This window comes from Cherax quadricarinatus, chromosome 75, assembly GCF_038502225.1.
Source record: "Cherax quadricarinatus isolate ZL_2023a chromosome 75, ASM3850222v1, whole genome shotgun sequence".
NCBI classification, from domain to species: domain Eukaryota; kingdom Metazoa; phylum Arthropoda; class Malacostraca; order Decapoda; family Parastacidae; genus Cherax; species Cherax quadricarinatus.
Window position 1 is genome coordinate 568,440 of NC_091366.1, and position 20,404 is coordinate 588,843.

At 42.3% G+C, this 20,404-nt stretch overlaps 1 protein-coding gene across 6 annotated transcripts in view; it reads left to right on the top strand.

Annotated features, from left to right (window-relative positions):
- The window catches only part of dare (NADPH:adrenodoxin oxidoreductase, mitochondrial), a 55,373-nt gene extending 35,188 nt beyond the window's left edge, over positions 1 to 20,185 (top strand). For all 6 annotated transcript variants that reach the window (XM_070100865.1, XM_053780814.2, XM_053780811.2 and 3 more), the window contains exons 2-9: positions 248 to 386; positions 7,156 to 7,374; positions 7,688 to 7,903; positions 10,935 to 11,127; positions 13,420 to 13,612; positions 15,897 to 16,075; positions 17,220 to 17,393; positions 18,346 to 20,185. In XM_070100865.1, coding sequence (XP_069956966.1) covers positions 252 to 386; positions 7,156 to 7,374; positions 7,688 to 7,903; positions 10,935 to 11,127; positions 13,420 to 13,612; positions 15,897 to 16,075; positions 17,220 to 17,393; positions 18,346 to 18,476 — 1,440 coding nt within the window. In that variant the 5' untranslated portion in view covers positions 248 to 251 and the 3' untranslated portion in view covers positions 18,477 to 20,185. The remainder of the gene's footprint in view (positions 1 to 247; positions 387 to 7,155; positions 7,375 to 7,687; positions 7,904 to 10,934; positions 11,128 to 13,419; positions 13,613 to 15,896; positions 16,076 to 17,219; positions 17,394 to 18,345) is intronic.
- Positions 20,186 to 20,404: the final 219 nt, after the last annotated feature.

The window sequence follows — 20,404 nt, forward strand, 5'->3', positions numbered from 1 at the left end:
TCGTGGTGAATCAGGGCCTGATGAACCAGGCTGTTACTGCTGGCCGCATGTAATGCAGCGCATAAACCACAGCCCGGCTGATCAGATACTAACTTTGGGGTCAATATCTCTACCTGTGCCAGAATCAAACCCGTGTCCTGCAGGTGTGAGCCGAGAGTGCTACCACTCGAGCTACAAACGAATGGGAGTCAGTGAGTCACAGGTCCATCCATTGTTTCTCACCATTTTGTTTTCTTTTCTTTTAAAGAGCAATGTTGAGGTGTGCATTTGATGGAGCAATAGGTCGCTGCCTGAGCACAGCTGCTGCCCGACTCTCCCAGGTTCCTCAAGTGTGTATCGTCGGAAGTGGTCCAGCAGGCTTCTATACTGCACAGCAAATACTTAAAGTAACTTTATATTTGGGGAATTAATATATTTTGTTTTCCATAGACTGTGCATTACTGTCACCCTAATGTATTCATATATTTATTTTGTACATATAGTGGAACCTCAAAAATCGAACTTTCTTCAGTCCAGAAGTCTGTTCGAGTGCCTTTACCGAATGAATTTATTCCCATCAGGAATAATGTAAATTAGATTAGTCCATTTCAGACCCTTAAAAATACACTTATAAAAGCACTTACAAAAATACACTTACATAATTAGTTGTGTTGGGAGCAGTTCGATTTTTGAGGTTCCACTGTACATACATGCATGCATTATATACAGGTGGGCCTTGGCTTACAGTGCTTTACTTTACGGCATTTTGCTAATGCAGCAGTTTTCAGTTATACCCATTCTTCATTTATTCAGACTTCCTACAATAAATATATTCACCACTCACTATAAACTAAGGCCAAAAATATTTAATGGTAAGTAATACATGTACTGTATATCAATTTTTTAGGCCTAGCTCTATTTCTCACTTAATTTATGATAGTGTAAACATGTTATCAGGCTTTTATATGTGTTTCAAAGTAAGAAAAGCTGTTTCACTTTGCATTGATTTTCACTTTACAGCAGTAGCCTGGAACCTGCTGTATAAGCGAGACCCTCCCGTATAGCAGTAGCCTGGAACCTGCTGTATAAGCGAGACCCTCCCGTACAGCAGCAGCCTGGAACCTGCTGTATAAGCGAGACCCTCCCGTATAGCAGTAGTCTGGAACCTGCTGTATAAGCGAGACCCTCCCGTACAGCAGTAGCCTGGAACCTGCTGTATAAGCGAGACCCTCCCGTATAGCAGTAGCCTGGAACCTGCTGTATAAGCAAGACCCTCCCGTACAGCAGCAGCCTGGAACCTGCTGTATAAGCAAAACCCTCCCGTACAGCAGTAGCCCAGAACCTAACTTGCTGTGTAAGCAGGGTGCTCCTGTATATACTACAATAAAACCTCTCATTAACAGATTTTGGGAATTTTGGGCAAAAAAAATTAACTGGACAAATATTCTTAATTTTTTGTACATTTAAAAACTCCTACTGCTAAATGCCTCAAATGATGTAGTGGAAGTTTTAGCAGTAAAGGTCGAGAACCAAAACCTAGTCATTGTGATAGTCTACAAGCCTCCGGATGCAACCTCCCAGCAATTCCAGGAACAGCTGTTAAAAATTGACCACTGTCTGGAAAACCTTCCAGCTCCTGCACCCAACATCTTGCTCCTGGGGGATTTCAACTTAAGGCACCTAAAATGGAGGAATATAGCAAATAATATTGTTGCAGTAATAACACCAGGAGGCAGCTCTGATGAAAACTCACACTCACGCGAGCTTTTAAATCTCTGCACAAAATTCAATTTAAACCAGCAAATAATAGAGCCTACTAGACTGGAGAATACACTAGACCTCATCTTCACTAACAATGATGATCTGATAAGAAATATCACCATATCAAAAACAATATACTCAGATCACAACATAATTGAGGTTCAGTCATGTATGCGCGGAGCCCCAGACCGACATAATGAGATTAGTCACGAGGGAGCATTCACCAAATTCAACTTCAATAACAAAAACATAAAGTGGGACCAAGTAAACCAAGTCCTAACCGATATAAGCTGGGAAGATATACTAAGCAACACAGACCCCAACTTATGCCTAGAACAGATTAACTCGGTAGCACTCGATGTATGCACAAGGCTTATTCCTCTAAGAAAAAGGAGGAGTAGATGTAAAACAGAAAGAGACAGGCGCTCCCTTTACAGGCGACGGAAAAGAATAACAGAGCGGCTAAAAGAGGTCAATATATCTGAAATGCGTAGGGAGACACTGGTCAGAGAAATAGCAAGCATCGAACTTAAGCTAAAAGAATCCTTTAGGAGTCAGGAATCGCGGGAAGAACTAAAAGCCATAAATGAAATCGAAAGAAACCCAAAGTATTTCTTCTCCTATGCCAAATCAAAATCGAGAACAACGTCCAGTATTGGGCCCCTACTTAAACAAGATGGGTCCTACACAGATGACAACAAGGAAATGAGTGAGCTACTCAAGTCCCAATATGACTCAGTTTTTAGCAAGCCGCTAACCAGACTGAGAGTCGAAGATCAAAATGAATTTTTTATGAGAGAGCCACAAAATTTGATTAACACAAGCCTATCCGATGTTATCCTGACGCCAAATGACTTCGAACAGGCGATAAATGACATGCCCATGCACTCTGCCCCAGGGCCAGACTCATGGAACTCTGTGTTCATCAAGAACTGCAAGAAGCCTCTATCACGAGCCTTTTCCATCCTATGGAGAGGGAGCATGGACACGGGGGTCGTCCCACAGTTACTAAAAACAACAGACATAGCCCCACTCCACAAAGGGGGCAGTAAAGCAACAGCAAAGAACTACAGACCAATAGCACTAACATCCCATATCATAAAAATCTTTGAAAGGGTCCTAAGAAGCAAGATCACCACGCATCTAGAAACCCATCAGTTACACAACCCAGGGCAACATGGGTTTAGAACAGGTCGCTCCTGTCTGTCTCAACTATTGGACCACTACGACAAGGTCCTAAATGCACTAGAAGACAAAAAGAATGCAGATGTAATATATACAGACTTTGCAAAAGCCTTCGACAAGTGTGACCATGGCGTAATAGCGCACAAAATGCGTGCTAAAGGAATAACAGGAAAAGTCGGTCGATGGATCTATAATTTCCTCACTAACAGAACACAGAGAGTAGTCGTCAACAGAGTAAAGTCCGAGGCAGCTACGGTGAAAAGCTCTGTTCCACAAGGCACAGTACTCGCTCCCATCTTGTTCCTCATCCTTATATCCGACATAGACAAGGATGTCAGCCACAGCACCGTGTCTTCCTTTGCAGATGACACCCGAATCTGCATGACAGTGTCTTCCATTGCAGACACTGCAAAGCTCCAGGCAGACATCAACCAAATCTTTCAGTGGGCTGCAGAAAACAATATGAAGTTCAACGATGAGAAATTTCAATTACTCAGATATGGTAAACATGAGGAAATTAAATCTTCATCAGAGTACAAAACAAATTCTGGCCACAAAATAGAGCGAAACACCAACGTCAAAGACCTGGGAGTGATCATGTCGGAGGATCTCACCTTCAAGGACCATAACATTGTATCAATCGCATCTGCTAGAAAAATGACAGGATGGATAATGAGAACCTTCAAAACTAGGGAGGCCAAGCCCATGATGACACTCTTCAGGTCACTTGTTCTATCTAGGCTGGAATATTGCTGCACACTAACAGCACCTTTCAAGGCAGGTGAAATTGCCGACCTAGAAAATGTACAGAGAACTTTCACGGCGCGCATAACGGAGATAAAACACCTCAATTATTGGGAGCGCTTGAGGTTCCTAAACCTGTATTCCCTGGAACGCAGGAGGGAGAGATACATGATTATATACACCTGGAAAATCCTAGAGGGACTAGTACCGAACTTGCACACGAAAATCACCCACTACGAAAGCAAAAGACTTGGCAGACGATGCACCATCCCCCCAATGAAAAGCAGGGGTGTCACTAGCACGTTAAGAGACCATACAATAAGTGTCAGGGGCCCGAGACTGTTCAACTGCCTCCCAGCACACATAAGGGGGATTACCAACAGACCCCTGGCAGTCTTCAAGCTGGCACTGGACAAGCACCTAAAGTCAGTTCCGGATCAGCCGGGCTGTGGCTCGTATGTTGGTTTGCGTGCAGCCAGCAGCAACAGCCTGGTTGATCAGGCTCTGATCCACCAGGAGGCCTGGTCTCAGACCGGGCCGCGGGGGCGTTGACCCCCGGAACTCTCTCCAGGTAAACTCCAGGTAATAACCCATGTGTAGTTCTTAAGTAGTTTTAAGCATTAGTATTTTAGTCTGCCTGAAATGTACTGCATGCTACTGGCTTTCTTTTGTGATAACAATGTTTTATTACATGTAAACTATATTACCTGTATACTGCAGAAAAGAAATATATTTATTATTATTATTGGATAAAATAGACAAAAGTTTGTAATTCTGCATTTTATCCTTAGCAATAGTGTCCAGTTGTCTTCTGAGGCATCAGGCCAAGTCTCCGATGTTTGTTTGATATGGGCAGAGCCAGATTAAGATTTTGTAGGTCCCTGAGCTACAGGTACTGTGAGGCCCCAGGGCTACAGATACTGAGGCCCCTGGGCTACAGATACTGTGAGGCCCCTGGGCTACAGATACTGTGAGGCCCCTGGACTTCAGGTACTGTGAGGCCCCTGGGCTACAGGTACTGTGAGGCCCCTGGACTTCAGGTACTGTGAGGCCCCTGGGCTACAGGTACTGTGAGGCCCTTGGACTTCAGGTACTGTGAGGCCCCTGGGCTACAGGTACTGTGAGGCCCCTGGACTTCAGGTACTGTGAGGCCCCTGGGCTACAGGTACTGTGAGGCCCCTGGAGTTCAGGTACTGTGAGGTCCCTGGGCTACAGGTACTGTGAGGCCCCTGGACTTCAGGTACTGTGAGGCTCCTGGGCTACAGGTACTGTGAGGCCCCTGGACTTCAGGTACTGTGAGGTCCCTGGGCTACAGGTACTGTGAGGCCCCTGGACTTCAGGTACTGAGAGGCTCCTGGGCTACAGGTACTGTGAGGCCCCTGGACTTCAGGTACTGTGAGGCTCCTGGGCTACAGGTACTGTGAGGCCCCTGGACTTCAGGTACTGTGAGGCTCCTGGGCTACAGGTACTGTGAGGCCCCTGGACTTCAGGTACTGTGAGGCCCCTGGGCTACAGGTACTGTGAGGCCCCTGGGCTACAGGTACTGTGAGGCCCCTGGACTTCAGGTACTGTGAGGTCCCTGGGCTACAGGTACTGTGAGGCCCCTGGACTTCAGGTACTGTGAGGTCCCTGGGCTACAGGTACTGTGAGGCCCCTGGACTTCAGGTACTGTGAGGCTCCTGGGCTACAGGTACTGTGAGGCCCCTGGACTTCAGGTACTGTGAGGCTCCTGGGCTACAGGTACTGTGAGGCCCCTGGACTTCAGGTACTGTGAGGCCCCTAGGCTACAGGTACTGTGAGGCCCCTGGGCTACAGGTACTGTGAGGCCCTTGGACTTCAGGTACTGTGAGGTCCCTGGGCTACAGGTACTGTGAGGCCCCTGGACTTCAGGTACTGTGAGGTCCTTGGGCTACAGGTACTGTGAGGCCCCTGGACTTCAGGTACTGTGAGGCTCCTGGGCTACAGGTACTGTGAGGCCCCTGGACTTCAGGTACTGTGAGGCCCCTGGGCTACAGGTACTGTGAGGCCCCTGGGCTACAGGTACTGTGAGGCCCCTGGGCTACAGGTACTGTGAGGCCCCTGGGCTACAGGTACTGTGAGGCCCCTGGGCTACAGGTACTGTGAGGCCCCTGGGCTACAGGTACTGTGAGGCCCCTGGACTACAGGTACTGTGAGGCCCCTGGGCTACAGGTACTGTGAGGCCCATGGACTACAGGTACTGTGAGGCCCCTGTGCTACAGGTACTGTGAGGCCCCTGGGCTACAGGTACTGTGAAGCCCCTGGGCTACAGGTACTGTGAGGCCCCTGGACTACAGGTACTGTGAGGCCCCTGGGCTACAGGTACTGTGAGGCCCCTGGGCTACAGGTACTGTGAAGCCCCTGGGCTACAGGTACTGTGAGGCCCCTGGGCTACAGGTACTGTGAAGCCCCTGGGCTACAGGTACTGTGAGGCCCCTGGACTTCAGGTACTGTGAGGCCCCTGGGCTACAGGTACTGTGAAGCCCCTGGGCTACAGGTACTGTGAGGCCCCTGGACTTCAGGTGCTGTGAGGCCCCTGGGCTACAGGTACTGTGAGGCCCCTGGGCTACAGGTACTGTGAGGCCCCTGGGCTACAGGTACTGTGAGGCCCCTGGACTACAGGTACTGTGAGGCCCCTGGGCTACAGGTACTGTGAGGCCCCTGGACTTCAGGCACTGTGAGGCCCCTGGACTACAGGTACTGTGAGGCCCCTGGGCTACAGGTACTGTGAGGCCCCTGGACTACAGGTACTGTGAGGCCCCTGGGCTACAGGTACTGTGAGGCCCCTGGGCTACAGGTACTGTGAGGCCCCTGGGCTACAGGTACTGTGAGGCCCCTGGACTACAGGTACTGTGAGGCCCCTGGGCTACAGGTACTGTGAGGCCCCTGGACTTCAGGTACTGTGAGGCCCCTGGGCTACAGGTACTGTGAGGCCCCTGGGCTACAGGTACTGTGAGGCCCCTGGGCTACAGGTACTGTGAGGCCCCTGGGCTACAGGTACTGTGAGGCCCCTGGGCTACAGGTACTGTGAGGCCCCTGGGCTGCAGCACCTGGAGGTCCTTCAGCTGGCAGAGACCCCTGGGCTGCAGCCCCTGAAGCCCATGCCTTAATGTGGCTCTGAGTATGGGCCAAAGTGGCCACATCCAGGATCTTTCCATTTTCATTGTTCACTGAGCCATAGGCCACGTTTGCCAATTTCTTGTTTATGTTTACTCTTGCATTCACTCATCATTTACTCTCTAATTTTTTTTGAGTTTATAATGATTTGTGTGACTTTATTAATGTAGTGTATTAAGTAAAGTGTAATTAGCAATGGCTACTGAAGCAAGTGACTGTGCCAAGAAGAAATGTGTGGGTTCTCAGAAATCTATGTCTTCTCAAAAATCTATGCCTTCTTGGAAATCTATGTCGTTTCAGCCATCTATATCTCTTTAACCATCTAAATCTAATTTTTTTGTCTATTTTCAGAGTCATGCAACAGCAAGAGTTGATATGTATGAAAAGTTACCGGTTCCGTTTGGTTTGGTCCGTTACGGAGTGGCCCCGGACCATCCCGAGGTGAAGAACTGTATCAACACCTTCACACAAACTGCTGCCAAAGACAGATTCACGTTTTTGGGCAATGTGACCATAAGTGAGGATGTTACATTACACCAGCTGAAAGAAGCTTACCATGCAGTTATTCTGGTACATAATAAAATAAAGCTTCTTGTTTTATTACTGATGGTTAACTATGTATATGTCAATAGGAGATTAATTTAAGTTACATTAGGCTAATCCAGGACAGAAAGAACTCTGTATATGAGTACAGCAAGAACTCTGTATTGGAGAACAAAGAACTGTATTTAAAGGACAGAAAAAAATTATATTTGGAGAAGAGTATGCTTCAAGATATTACTCCATTCATATTAAATGTTCTCATTTGTTTTCATTTATGTACTGTTCCATTTTTACCATTAATACTTTGTAGTTTCAGTAAAATATATGTCTCACATTTTAGGCCTACGGCGCATCGCAAGACACAGCACTGAATGTACCAGGAGAATCATTACGTAATGTGTTATCCGCCCGGCAGTTTGTAGGTTGGTACAATGGTTTACCCGATGATGCTAGTCTAGAGGTCGACCTGGATGTTGATTCTGTGGTTATTATTGGTCAGGGAAATGTTGCTGTGGATGTTGCCAGAATTCTACTCACACCTATTGCTTTATTGAAGGTAAGTGTCTGTGGTAATTTCAGTATACATATTTTATTTATAGAGTACAGGCACGATTCACTAACATGGTGATAATCTTTTTCCAATGGTAATGATACCAAAAGAACAAAATTTGATGGAAAACTTACGGAATTAAGCTCTCGTGAAGTTAGCGACCTAAGCGATATTTACGAATCGGCGATTTCCCCCAATTTGAACCCTACTTTTGGCTAATCCCATTGTCCAGTTGACCAAACTCATAGCTATTTCTTTAGAACTCCATTTGTTTTATCGATTGAGTACAAGAAACTGCCCATTTACCGATTTCAACTACCCAATAATGTGGTCAGAAATTTGCAATTTGGCCAATTTCACGCAAATTAAAAAATATGCCAATTTCAAAATAGGGTCCAGAATGAACAATGCAAACATTCCTGGCTCTAAAATAGTATTTTCTTTGTTCATCAGTCACGTCTTGAGGCCCCTCTGATATTACTCTTGCTTTTCTGTTTTGAATTTTTATTCAAACAAAAAATAGCAAATTTACTGTTATGTAGACTACTGCAATATTGTAATAATTGTATAAATAATGTCAACCCATTCATGACTGCATATTACAATGGCTACTTGGACATTTATTGGAAAATGACATCATTTATTTACTTTTGAACATCGGCAAAAATCAAACATTTCCCCTACTTTGAGCTCCATTTCAAGGTTCTTTTCCTAGTAAAACCAATCAAAATCACCTCTATTTCTGTAATATGTTTTCCATTCTATCAAATGAGACCAAGAAACCCAGAATACAACCATAAATACTACATGAAAATGCACCACAAAGTTGACGTTTTAATCCAAAAACATGGTCGGAGTTTATTTTTTCTCATCATGCTCTGCGTGCCGCAGGATTTTTTTTATATGGTGCACACTGACCACACAGACCCATTCTCTCACAAGTGGGCCTACCAGCTTTCTCCTGCTTGATTTGAAGCCGCTAGAATTTTTGAGTATACATGTACATGTATATACAGTGGACCCTCAACCAGCGATATTAATCCGTTCCTGAGAGCTCATCGTTAATCAAAATAATCATTAGTCAAGTTAATTTTCCCCATAAGAAATAATGGAAATCAAATTAATCCGTGCCAGACACCCCAAAGTATTGAAAAAAAAAATTTTTACCACATGAAATATTAATTTTAATATACACAAACTGAAGAAGACATGCACAGTTACATGACACTTACCTTTATTGAAGATCTGGTGATGATTGATGGGATGGGAGGAGGGGAGACTGTTGATCTTGTTAGTGTTTAGAAGGGGAATCCCCTTCCATTAGCACTTGAGGTAGCAAGTCTTTTTCTGGGGTTACTTCCCTTGTTCTTTTAATGCCACTAGGACCAGCTTCAGAGTCACTGGACTTCTGTCGCACAACATAGCTGTCCATAGAGGCCTGTACCTCTCGTTCCTTTATCCTAAAGTGTTTCACAACATTGTCAGTGTAATAGTCACCAGCACGGCTTGCAATAGCTGTGTGAGGGTGATTTTCATCAAAAAAGGTTTGCACTTTAAGCCACATTGCACACATTTCCTTAATCTTTGAAGTAGGCAACTTCTTCAATTTCTCTCTCCCCTCCTCCGAAGCAGTTTCCTCAGGTGTGGCCTCTTACTGTTGAAGATGATCTAGCAGCTCATCAGTGGTTTGTTCTTCATTGTCCTCCTCCACCAACTCTTCCACATCCTCCCCACTAACCTCACCAATATGAGCACTAGTTCCAGGCATTTTTTCCTGTTCACCTGGGTGTTAGTCAACTGTTGTGGGTCGCATCCTGGGGGACAAGATTAAGGACACCCAATGGAAATAAGTTAGACAGTCCATACCCCCGGCCGGGATTGAACCCGCGGTCATAGAGTCTCAAAACTTCAGCCCGTCGCGTTAGCCACGATTTCTTGAGTCAAGTTAGACAGTCCTTGATGATGCACTGACTTTCTTGGGTTATCCTGGGTGGCTAACCCTCTGGGGTTAATCGTTTCTTGGTAATTGTTTCACGTTAAGCCACACCAACAACACTCTCTCCACATCTTCGAGTAATACAGCTGATGGTGGTGTAGCAACAACAACAGCTGACTATGGTGCAGCAGCAGCTGCACCTTTGGCAAGAACAGCTTCCTTGATTGCCGTTTTCTTACCCACAATAGTAGCGATGTTTGATTGGGGTTTATTATACAACCTGACCAGCTCAGAGACATGCACTCCACTTTCATACTTAGCAATGATCTTTTTCTTCATCTCCATAGTAATTCTCACCCTTTTTACTGTAGGGTTGGCACTAGAAGCTTTCTTGGGGCCCATGGTGACTTATTTTGCAGGTGCAATCACTACAAAGGCTGTGATAATATGAAATGCTCCAGTTGTTGTATGTTTGGAAGCGACCGCGGTGGGTGGCTGGCTTGTAAACACTGACACCCAAGGGACAAGTGAGGCGCGCTCAGGCCAAAGTGGACGCGTATAGTACAGAACGAATAGCGCTGGTCGGGTTTTTAAGTGCTAGTTGAGGCAAAATTTTTGCGTTTAAATGTATCGCTAGTCAGATTTATCGTTAATCGATGCCATCGCTGGTTAAGGGTCCACTGTACATCAAACACGGTGGCTCGTAAGACGTATATATACGACCAAAGCAGTCAGAGGGTCAATTAAACCTAATTTCCTCCCATTTCCTTGGTATTGTAATACCCCTGTGGGTTTACTGCTCTCATAAATATAATAATAAGAATAATATTATTATGATAAAAAATAACAACAATAATAAAATAATAGTAATAATAATAATAATAATAATAATAATAATAATAATAAATCATATAACAAAGATAGGTTAAGAAATAAACTTAAACTAGGAGTAAAATATATTATAAAATTACACATTTAAGTACTGCATATAAATTTCAGACATTTAATATGATTAACTTTATATACATAACATATATTAAACATATACAAATAAATTGCATGTTAATGGTAACATAAAACTTTATGCCATCTAATGTACAGAAAACTGACATCCCAGAGAATGTACTTGATGCCTTAAGCCACAGCAAGGTGAAACGTGTGACCCTGGTTGGTCGTCGAGGGCCACAACACGTTGCATTGACCATTAAGGAGCTGCGAGAGATGATTCACTTGCCAGAGTGTAGGCCTCAGCTCAGACCCCAAGATTATTCCCACTTGAGAGACCTAATACCAAGTTAGTCGCAGTATAATCCAGGTATCGCCTACTTTTGTGACAGTTGTGATGAACTATGCTATGTCACTCCTTTATTTAAACTCTTTAAGGAACAAAAGGTCACAATGCCGTGACTGGAACAATACACATAAAACTCCCACATAGAAGAAAGAGCTAAAAGGCATAATGTCATGACTGGAGCAATACACAAATAACCTGGACATAGGAGAGAGGAACTTACTGCAATGTTTTGGTTCAACTTGGAGCTTTCACAAAGTCACACTAACACAAAAGAGTGAAGAGAATAGAAAGAAAGAAGTAAGGAACTCATGATGACGTTTCAGTCCTACTAGTCAGCGGTCCAAGTTGGACCAAAACATCGTCATAAGTTTCCGTCCCCTATGTGACGGTTATTTGTATTTTATACTATTGGCATTAGAAGGACTGATAAGTACATTTAGCATCATTATTGTAATTTTTCTCCTTTTTATCAATTATCTCTCCTCTTTTCTTCCTTTTGATCCTTTTCCTTTTTTTTTTGTTCTTTCTTTTTGTCATTCTTTTCCTCTGCCTTTTATTTTAATCCCTTTCCTCCTCATTTTCCTCCCTTTTTCCTTATTTTTCACTGGCATGACTCTATGTAGCTGGTATAAGTGACTCCATCATGCAGCTGGTATGAGTGTCTTCTCCATCATGCAGCTGGTATGAGTGTCTTCTCCATCATGCAGCTGGTATGAGTGTCTTCTCCATCATGCAGCTGGTATGAGTGACTTCTCCATCGTGCATCTGGTATGAGTGTCTTCTCCATCATGCAGCTGGTATGAGTGACTTCTCCATCGTGCATCTGGTATGAGTGTCTTCTCCATCATGCAGCTGGTATGAGTGTCTTCTCCATCATGCAGCTGGTATGAGTGACTTCTCCATCATGCAGCTGGTATGAGTGACTTCTCCATCATGCAGCTGATATGAGTGACTTCTCCATCATGCAGCTGGTATGAGTGACTTCTCCATCATGCAGCTGGTATGAGTGACTTCTCCATCATGCAGCTGGTATGAGTGTCTTCTCCATCATGCAGCTGGTATGAGTGACTTCTCCATCATGCAGCTGGTATGAGTGTCTTCTCCATCATGCAGCTGGTATGAGTGACTTCTCCATCATGCAGCTGGTATGAGTGACTTCTCCATCATGCAGCTGGTATGAGTGTCTTCTCCATCATGCAGCTGGTATGAGTGACTTCTCCATCATGCAGCTGGTATGAGTGACTTCTCCATCATGCAGCTGGTATGAGTGACTTCTCCATCATGCAGCTGGTATGAGTGTCTTCTCCATCATGCAGCTGGTATGAGTGTCTTCTCCATCATGCAGCTGGTATGAGTGATTTCTCCATCATGCAGCTGGTATGAGTGTCTTCTCCATCATGCAGCTGGTATGAGTGTCTTCTCCATCATGCAGCTGGTATGAGTGTCTTCTCCATCATGCAGCTGGTATGAGTGTCTTCTCCATCATGCAGCTGGTATGAGTGACTTCTCCATCATGCAGCTGGTATGAGTGATTTCTCCATCATGCAGCTGGTATGAGTGTCTTCTCCATCATGCAGCTGGTATGAGTGACTTCTCCATCGTGCATCTGGTATGAGTGACTTCTCCATCATGCAGCTGGTATGAGTGACTTCTCCATCATGCAGCTGGTATGAGTGTTTTCTCCATTGTGCAGCTGGTATGAGTGACACTCCATCATGCAGCTGGTATGAGTGACTCCATCATGCAACTGTTGTAAATAACTACAAACAAAGGTTGTAGTCTGACTACTTCCCTAATTACAATATACAATAAAATTACCAAATGTGGATATGTTTGAAAAAACGAGTTTGTATCAGATGCATAACAAATGTATTTCATCAATTTCAGGCAATATTTTCAGAAAACTCCATGGGGAAACGGACAAGAATCCTTCCTCCATAAGCCATGCATGTCATAAGAGGCGACTAAAATGCCAGGCGCAAGGGACTAGTAACCCTTCTCCTGTTTGCATTACTAAATGTAAAAAGAAGAAAAGCTTTATAAAGCAAAAACAAACAAACAAACATTTTATTTTCTTGTGAATTATACAGAAATGTAGTTTACATGTAGTTTACATGTACGTAATAAAATATTGTTCAACTCAAGAGAAAGCCACTAGCATGCATGTGTATTTTGGGCAGACTAATATTAATGCTTACACGCTACTTTTCTTCTTTTTTGAGTCACCTTACCTTGGTGGGAGACGACTGGTATATTGTAAAAATAAAAATAAAATTCTTTCGCCATTGCCAGGTTTGCCACGACAGCGTAAGAGACTTCTGGAGCTTTTGGCTAAAACTGCTCTCGACTCACCGGAGCCCAAACTAGCATCGTCGTGGTCTTCTGCAGAAAGGGAATGGAGTCTTCGCTTCTTGCTGAGTCCTGTGGAGATCCTGGCAGCACCTGGTGGCCATGCTGTGTGTGCCGTGAAACTGGCCAAAAATAGGTACATTGAGCTTACAGTTTTATGTTGTAGTTTAGCCACTCCTTGAGAGACAGTCTGGATGCCTATGAGGGGCTCTTTATTCAAGGGATTGGACCTGTCCTCCTCTTTTTTGGATCAAACCTGATTGCTTCCCCTTCCCCTGGTGTTGTGTGACGTTTTGGGGTTGAATGCTTCCTTGTGATAATAATAATAATAATAATAGTTTTTTTAGTTATTTTAATTAAGACTTTTTATATTTTAATAGACTTGAGTTGTGGAAATTGGAAGTACAGTGCTCACTCTTGGTGGTGGGGGGATATTGTATTTTTAAGGGTTAGTTGAATTATGATGTTAATGCATATCTGGCAAGGCAGTCATTGAATGAATGATAGTGAATATATTTCCTATATTAAGTCATCCTATTTTTATTTTTATGTACAGGTCGAATGAACTGAGTGCAATCAATAGGCCTTAAAAGCAACATCAGTATTACTGTGCTTATGGAGTGCTAAGAAGTGAAAGTGATAGGTTGTGGGAGAGGTGCAGGTGTTAAGGGAGAGACATCAGTTGCATAAATGGTGGTCAAAGTTGATGAAACAAATCAATGATGATTTGATGAAACAAATCAATGATGATTTGATGAAACAAATGTGCTGCCTCAAAGCACATCAAAACCTTACACTTTCTTCAGTACCGTCATAGATTTATGGTTATTCTTCTTGGTGCCTCCAACATCACTTGTATTCTCTGAGGCACCATACTTAATATCCAGAGATGAAGTGACTGCATGAAAATAATCAAAATTGTTTAATAATAATAATAATAATAATAATAATAATAATAATAATAATAATAATAATAATAATGGACTTCCAGCAGGCATGCGTGAGCGTGTTTGATAGGAGTGAATGGAGACAAATGGTTTTTAATACTTGACGTGCTGTTGGAGTGTGAGCAAAGTAACATTTATGAAGGGGTTCAGGGAAACCGGCAGGCCGGACTTGAGTCCTGGAGATGGGAAGTACAGTGCCTGCACTCTGAAGGAGGGGTGGTAATGTTGCAGTTTAAAAACTGTAGTGTAAAGCACCCTTCTGGCAAGACAGTGATGGAGAGAATGATGGTGAAAGTTTTTCTTTTTCGGGCCACCCTGCCTTGGTGAGAATCGGCCAGTGTGTTAATAAAATAAAATAAAAATAATAATAATATTAATAATAATAATAGCTTTATTTCTACAAGTACATGTACAAGGTATACAGACCATAGCTGACATCAATGACATATTACTATATAGAAAATCACTTGTTATGCAGAGCATTTCTGGTAAATTAGGTCAGTTTTGTCCCAGGATGTGACCCACACCAGTCGACTAACCCACAGGTTCCCATTTTACTGCTGTGGAACATAGACAACCAGTGCAAAGAAACATGCCTAATGTTTCTACCCTCACTAGGAATCAAACCCAGACCCTCACCGTGTGAAGCGAGAGCTTTAGCCACGAGGCCACAGGGCACTGCACACATTGTGTGTGATGTAGGTGATGCTTGCAGAGAGTAACAAGAACCGCAATGAAAATAAGTCACATGGTCTGACTTCTTTTGGGTTATTCTGGGTAATTTGCACATATGTTACTGTGTACGACAATTCGTGTAACTATTTATGTGTAACTGTACCTAAACAAATTTACTAGCTATAGGTGGGGTGATGAGAGTGGGAGGAGGGGAGGGAGGGGGGATGAGTTGTGCCTTCCCCAAACTCAATAGTTTTGCTTAACTTGGGTTGTAAAGTAAATGGACACAAGTGCAACTAATGTGACATTTTATTGTGGCAACGTTTCGCTCTCCAGGAGCTTTGTCAAGCCATTACAAACAGTACATGGACACAGAGGGTAAATATAGGCTTAGAGTGAGGTGTAGTACTAGTGGTAGTAGTAGTAGTAGTAGTAATATAAGTTGTAGTAGTAATACATAACTTGGGTTGGAGGGAAAAAATTCCATTGTGAAATACCCAGATTTTTCACATAACTTGATGCAGTGGAAACCTGTAATATATGTAGTACCAAAATTTAGCATGTTAGCTAATTTGTTAAGGCTTTATGGCATGTAATGTCAAAATTCTCATGCACTCTTAAAATTTTTGGTCACAATATTTGAATCACATTGCAACAACATCATGCAGTGTAAAGTTGTGTTGTAAGAAGATTTACTATATACTGTTGCATTTCGACTGTTCCTTTTTATTTTTAAGCAATGCTCATTTCTCAGCTAAATTATCAACTGCTTAATATAGCATTTTTATATTGTTGAAGACTTGAGGGTGAGGGACTAAACCAGAGAGCTGTACAGACGACTGAAATGGAAACCCTGCAGTGTGGCTTAATTTTACGAAGCATCGGCTACAGAGGAATCAACATTGACTCTTTGCTGCCTTACGACGAACGCTCAGGGACAATAGCCAATGATGGAGGAAGAGTGACAGGTCACAATGGTAATTTTTCTTAATCACGTTATGCTTAGCGTAAAAAAAAATACATTTTGAGAGAATGAAAGGAGATTCAAATTCAAGTTTATTTCCACATGATACCTTATTTCTACAGGAATCGGTGACACTTGAATGCATGCAGAAAACTCATGATTATGCAGAACATTTTAGGCAATGCAATGTGAGAGGAGAGAATAATTCAACATGATTCACATGTGTTTATGCTGTGGCTCAGTGGTTGCAAAACGTTTGTAAGTGTGTATGTGTATATGTAACTTCAGGCATTTGTAAATTCAGTACTTCGTGTATTAGGGTATTAATAAATGCTTAAATTGTTAATATGTGCAAGTTTTGACTGAAAAGTATAAAAATATAATATTTCATTTGTAAATCTTGCATAAAATGTATGATCCCAGTACACAATCGTGGTATACCTGGGGTATACCTGGAGAGGGTTTTGGGGGTCAGTGCCCCCATGGCCTGGTCTGTGACCAGGCCTCATGATGGATCAGGGCCTGATCAACCAGGCTGTTACTATTGGCCACACATAACCGATGTATGAACCACAACCTGGCTGGTCAGGTACTTTAGGTACCTGTATGTTTTGTTTGTAATTGTGTCATGATTTTGTGAGTCGGAAGAATGAAACTTGTAATGATGTTTGGCCCGACTTGGACCATTAACTAGTCACACCTGTGACTAGTTAATGGACCAGGTTGGACTGAAATGTCGTCATAGGTTTCATTCTCCTCTGTGCGAGTTATTGGTGTATTGTTCCAGTCACGGTATTGTGACTTTGTATTCTTTATATGACCCCAGAGTAGTCACACTTTTATTTCTTGTTTATATTCTAAATTGGGTTTTCTGAGTGATAAGGACTGATACTGTATTGGTAAAAAATGCAGTTTTTATTATTGTCCCATAATTATCATGCTGCTTGTGTCATTATGAGAACAAATTTAAATTATATTTTCATGGTCTCATTGCTACCTATCTTGTTGAATGATCCATACAGGTTTATCACTGTATAGTATTATGATTGAACAGTAATAATAGTTCTCCCTGTCCTAATTGACAAATGAGACTTACAGCTTGCTAGTTACAGCAGGTTTTAAAATGACTTAGATTGAGACTACTGCTACTTCTACAGGTGTGTATGTTAGTGGATGGATAGGCACTGGTCCAGTTGGTGTTATATTGTCTACCATGACAAGTGGTTTTACTACTGGCAAGCTTGTTGTGGCAGACATAGAGTCTGGCTTGGTGGATGTTTCCACACCTCGAGCTGGAAAGATGCTCATTCAGAATGTCTTGAGAGAAAGAGGTTAGTGCATTCCATTTTTTGAGAATCTTGGGTTGCCTTGTGCATCCCACCTATTACAGTAATAATGAGGGTCTGAATAAGTTACTGTCTGCTTGCTGCAAATGTACCTCTATAAAATCAATAATTTTAATACCTATGGACTTTGGCCACAGACACAAAAGAATGCTTAGAAATTCTAACTCTCGAAAAAAATATTGTATGAAAAAGTATTTGCTTGTGAGTCTTTGTTAATAAAGACAGAACAACTGCTTATGTCTTTCCCTGACCAGCAACAAATCACCAACTGAGATACTGTCCTAGCAGTCTGCCTAGAGTTAAGTCACACCCACTGCTCATTGTACAGGCAGTGTAAGACTAGATACTACCTCCACTGTCTCACTTGGTGTCACATTTACACAATAAACGTGTCATACAATACATATTATAAAAAGGGTAACTACAGTATTGGGAAAATAATGAGTTATCAGAGGGCCTGGACATTATCTCAGCTGTCAGACATTGATAGGTATCTTTTGTTACAATAATAATCCTAATCTTAAATATTAATAACTAAATAATGGTTGTAGCATTACTGGACATTGGTTTTAATTTGCTAGGATTTACTTTCAACATTCAAATTTATTTTGCACCTAAAAATTTGTTCTAAGCATTAATGTCCAAACTTTTAAATTAATATAATGTCTATATTTATCTCCATGGGGAAGTGGAACAGAATTCTTCCTCCGTAAGCCATGCGTGTCGTAAGAGGCGACTAAAATGCCAGGAGCAAGGGGCTAGTAACCTCTTCTCCTGTATATATTACTAAATGTAAAAGGAGAAACTTTTGTTTTTCCTTTTGGGCCACCCCGCCTCGGTGGGATATGGCCGGTGTGTTGAAAGAAAGAAGAAGTCTATATTTAGGCTAAACATTATCAAAAGTGTTTACAAGATCCACTAATGTTATTTTCTCCAGGCATACAACCTGTCTCATTTGGTCAGTGGACTCGCTTGGACGAGCATGAAACAGAGGCTGGAACTTTACTTGGCAAACCTCGGGAGAAAGTCACAAACCTTAAGCAGATGATGGATATAATTCACCAGTGATTGTTTGTAGTGTCAGGGTAGCAGTAGCTTCAAGAGCTGCTGGTACCTCAAACAGTCTTCTCCTTTATCGTTGCCCAAAACATTTAGATAACACATGACAGTCCTGAATGTAGATAGAAGCGGATAGAATTGGTGTAGACTTCATTAAGGTCTCTATCTTTCTTTCCCTTGTACATGTATGTTTCATTGCTGTGGCTCTGCCTAGCATGGACCAGTAGGCTGACTGCAGAAATCTCTTCTTATGTTCTTACAGGTTTCATTAGATTTTTCATTATTTAATTTGTGTGAAGTACTAAACCCACGTGGGTAATTCATTTCAAGAAGTCATGAAGTCTCGATCCTCTGTCTGCTAAGAGCATCCTGCATCACGTTGTTGGTGCTTCAAGTTTTATTAGAGCGATTTCAAATATACAGTGGACCCCCGCTTAACGAACACCTCCAAATGCGACCAATTATGTAAGTGTATTTATGTAAGTGCGTTTGTACGTGTATGTTTGGGGGTCTGAAATGGACTAATCTACTTCACAATATTCCTTATGGGAAAAAATTCGGTCAGTACTGGCACCTGAACATACTACTGGAATGAAAAAAGTTCGTTAACCGGGGGTCCACTGTATTAAATAACAGTTTTCAGTCAGTTTTCCCCCCACACACATTTCTGTTTTTCCTCTCTTTTTTTTCCACTTCTTTCTTCTTTGACTTTCTGTTTCTTGTCTTGTTCTCTCTCATATTGTACTTATGGCTTTAGCCTTACTCTTTCTCTTTCTGACTTGTAATGATGAAAAGACAGACACAGAGACTTCTTTTATTGTGTATGATCTTTATTTCTGTGCAGCACTGCATACTCATATTACCTGGAGTTTACCTGGAGAGAGTTCCGGGGGTCAACGCCCCCGCGGACCGGTCTGTGACCAGGCCTCCTGGTGGATCGGAGCCTGATCAACCAGGCTGTTACTGCTGGCTGCACGCAAACCAACGTACGAGCCACAGCCCGGCTGGTCAGGTACCGACTTTAGGTGCTTGTCCAGTGCCAGCTTGAAGACTGCCAGGGGTCTGTTGGTAATCCCCCTTATGAGGTTTACCTCTTGCTTTTAAATAGTGTAATATAATAATAATAATAATAATAACAATTATAATAGAAGGAGGGTGGTGATATTTGCATTTTGGAGCGGCATTTAAACTGTAGTATCATCACTCTTCTGGCAAGACAATGATGGAGCAAGTGATGGTGAAAATGTTTCTTCTCTTTTTCAGGTCACCGTATCTTAGTGGGAGACAGCCAATATGTTAAAAAGATGACAAAATTAATAATAGTAATAATAACAACAGTAAATTGGCATCACAGTCTTTTCTTCCACCAGGAAAGGGTGACCTGAAAATGGAAACACATTTATTATCATTCAATCACTGACTAAACAAAAATGGCCAATATACAAAAATTGTAAGTACTATACAAAAACCATTAAAATTATATTTTATTGTATTATTAAATTACTTTATTTTATTAAAAGGTGTTACTTAAGAACATAAGAATTGATGACCACTGGTAAAGGCCTACCATTCAGTGCTAAGACTATATCTACTCTCATCCAACCATTCCTTTCAAATATTTGTGTAATGCTTTTTCAAATCTATCCAAAATATTAGCTTCAGTGGTGCTACTTGTACTTTGTTACAATGATTTATACAAATAAACATCTATTTCTGTATTGTTTTATTTTTCATCACAGTACAGTGGACCCCCGGTTTACGATATTATTTCATTCCAGAAGTATGTTCAGGTGCCAGTACTGAATGAATTTGTTCCCATAAGGAATATTGTGAAGTAGATTAGTCCATTTCAGACCCCCAAACATACACGTACAAACACACTTACATAAATACACTTACATAATTGGTCGCACTGGGAGGTGATCGTAAAGCGGGGG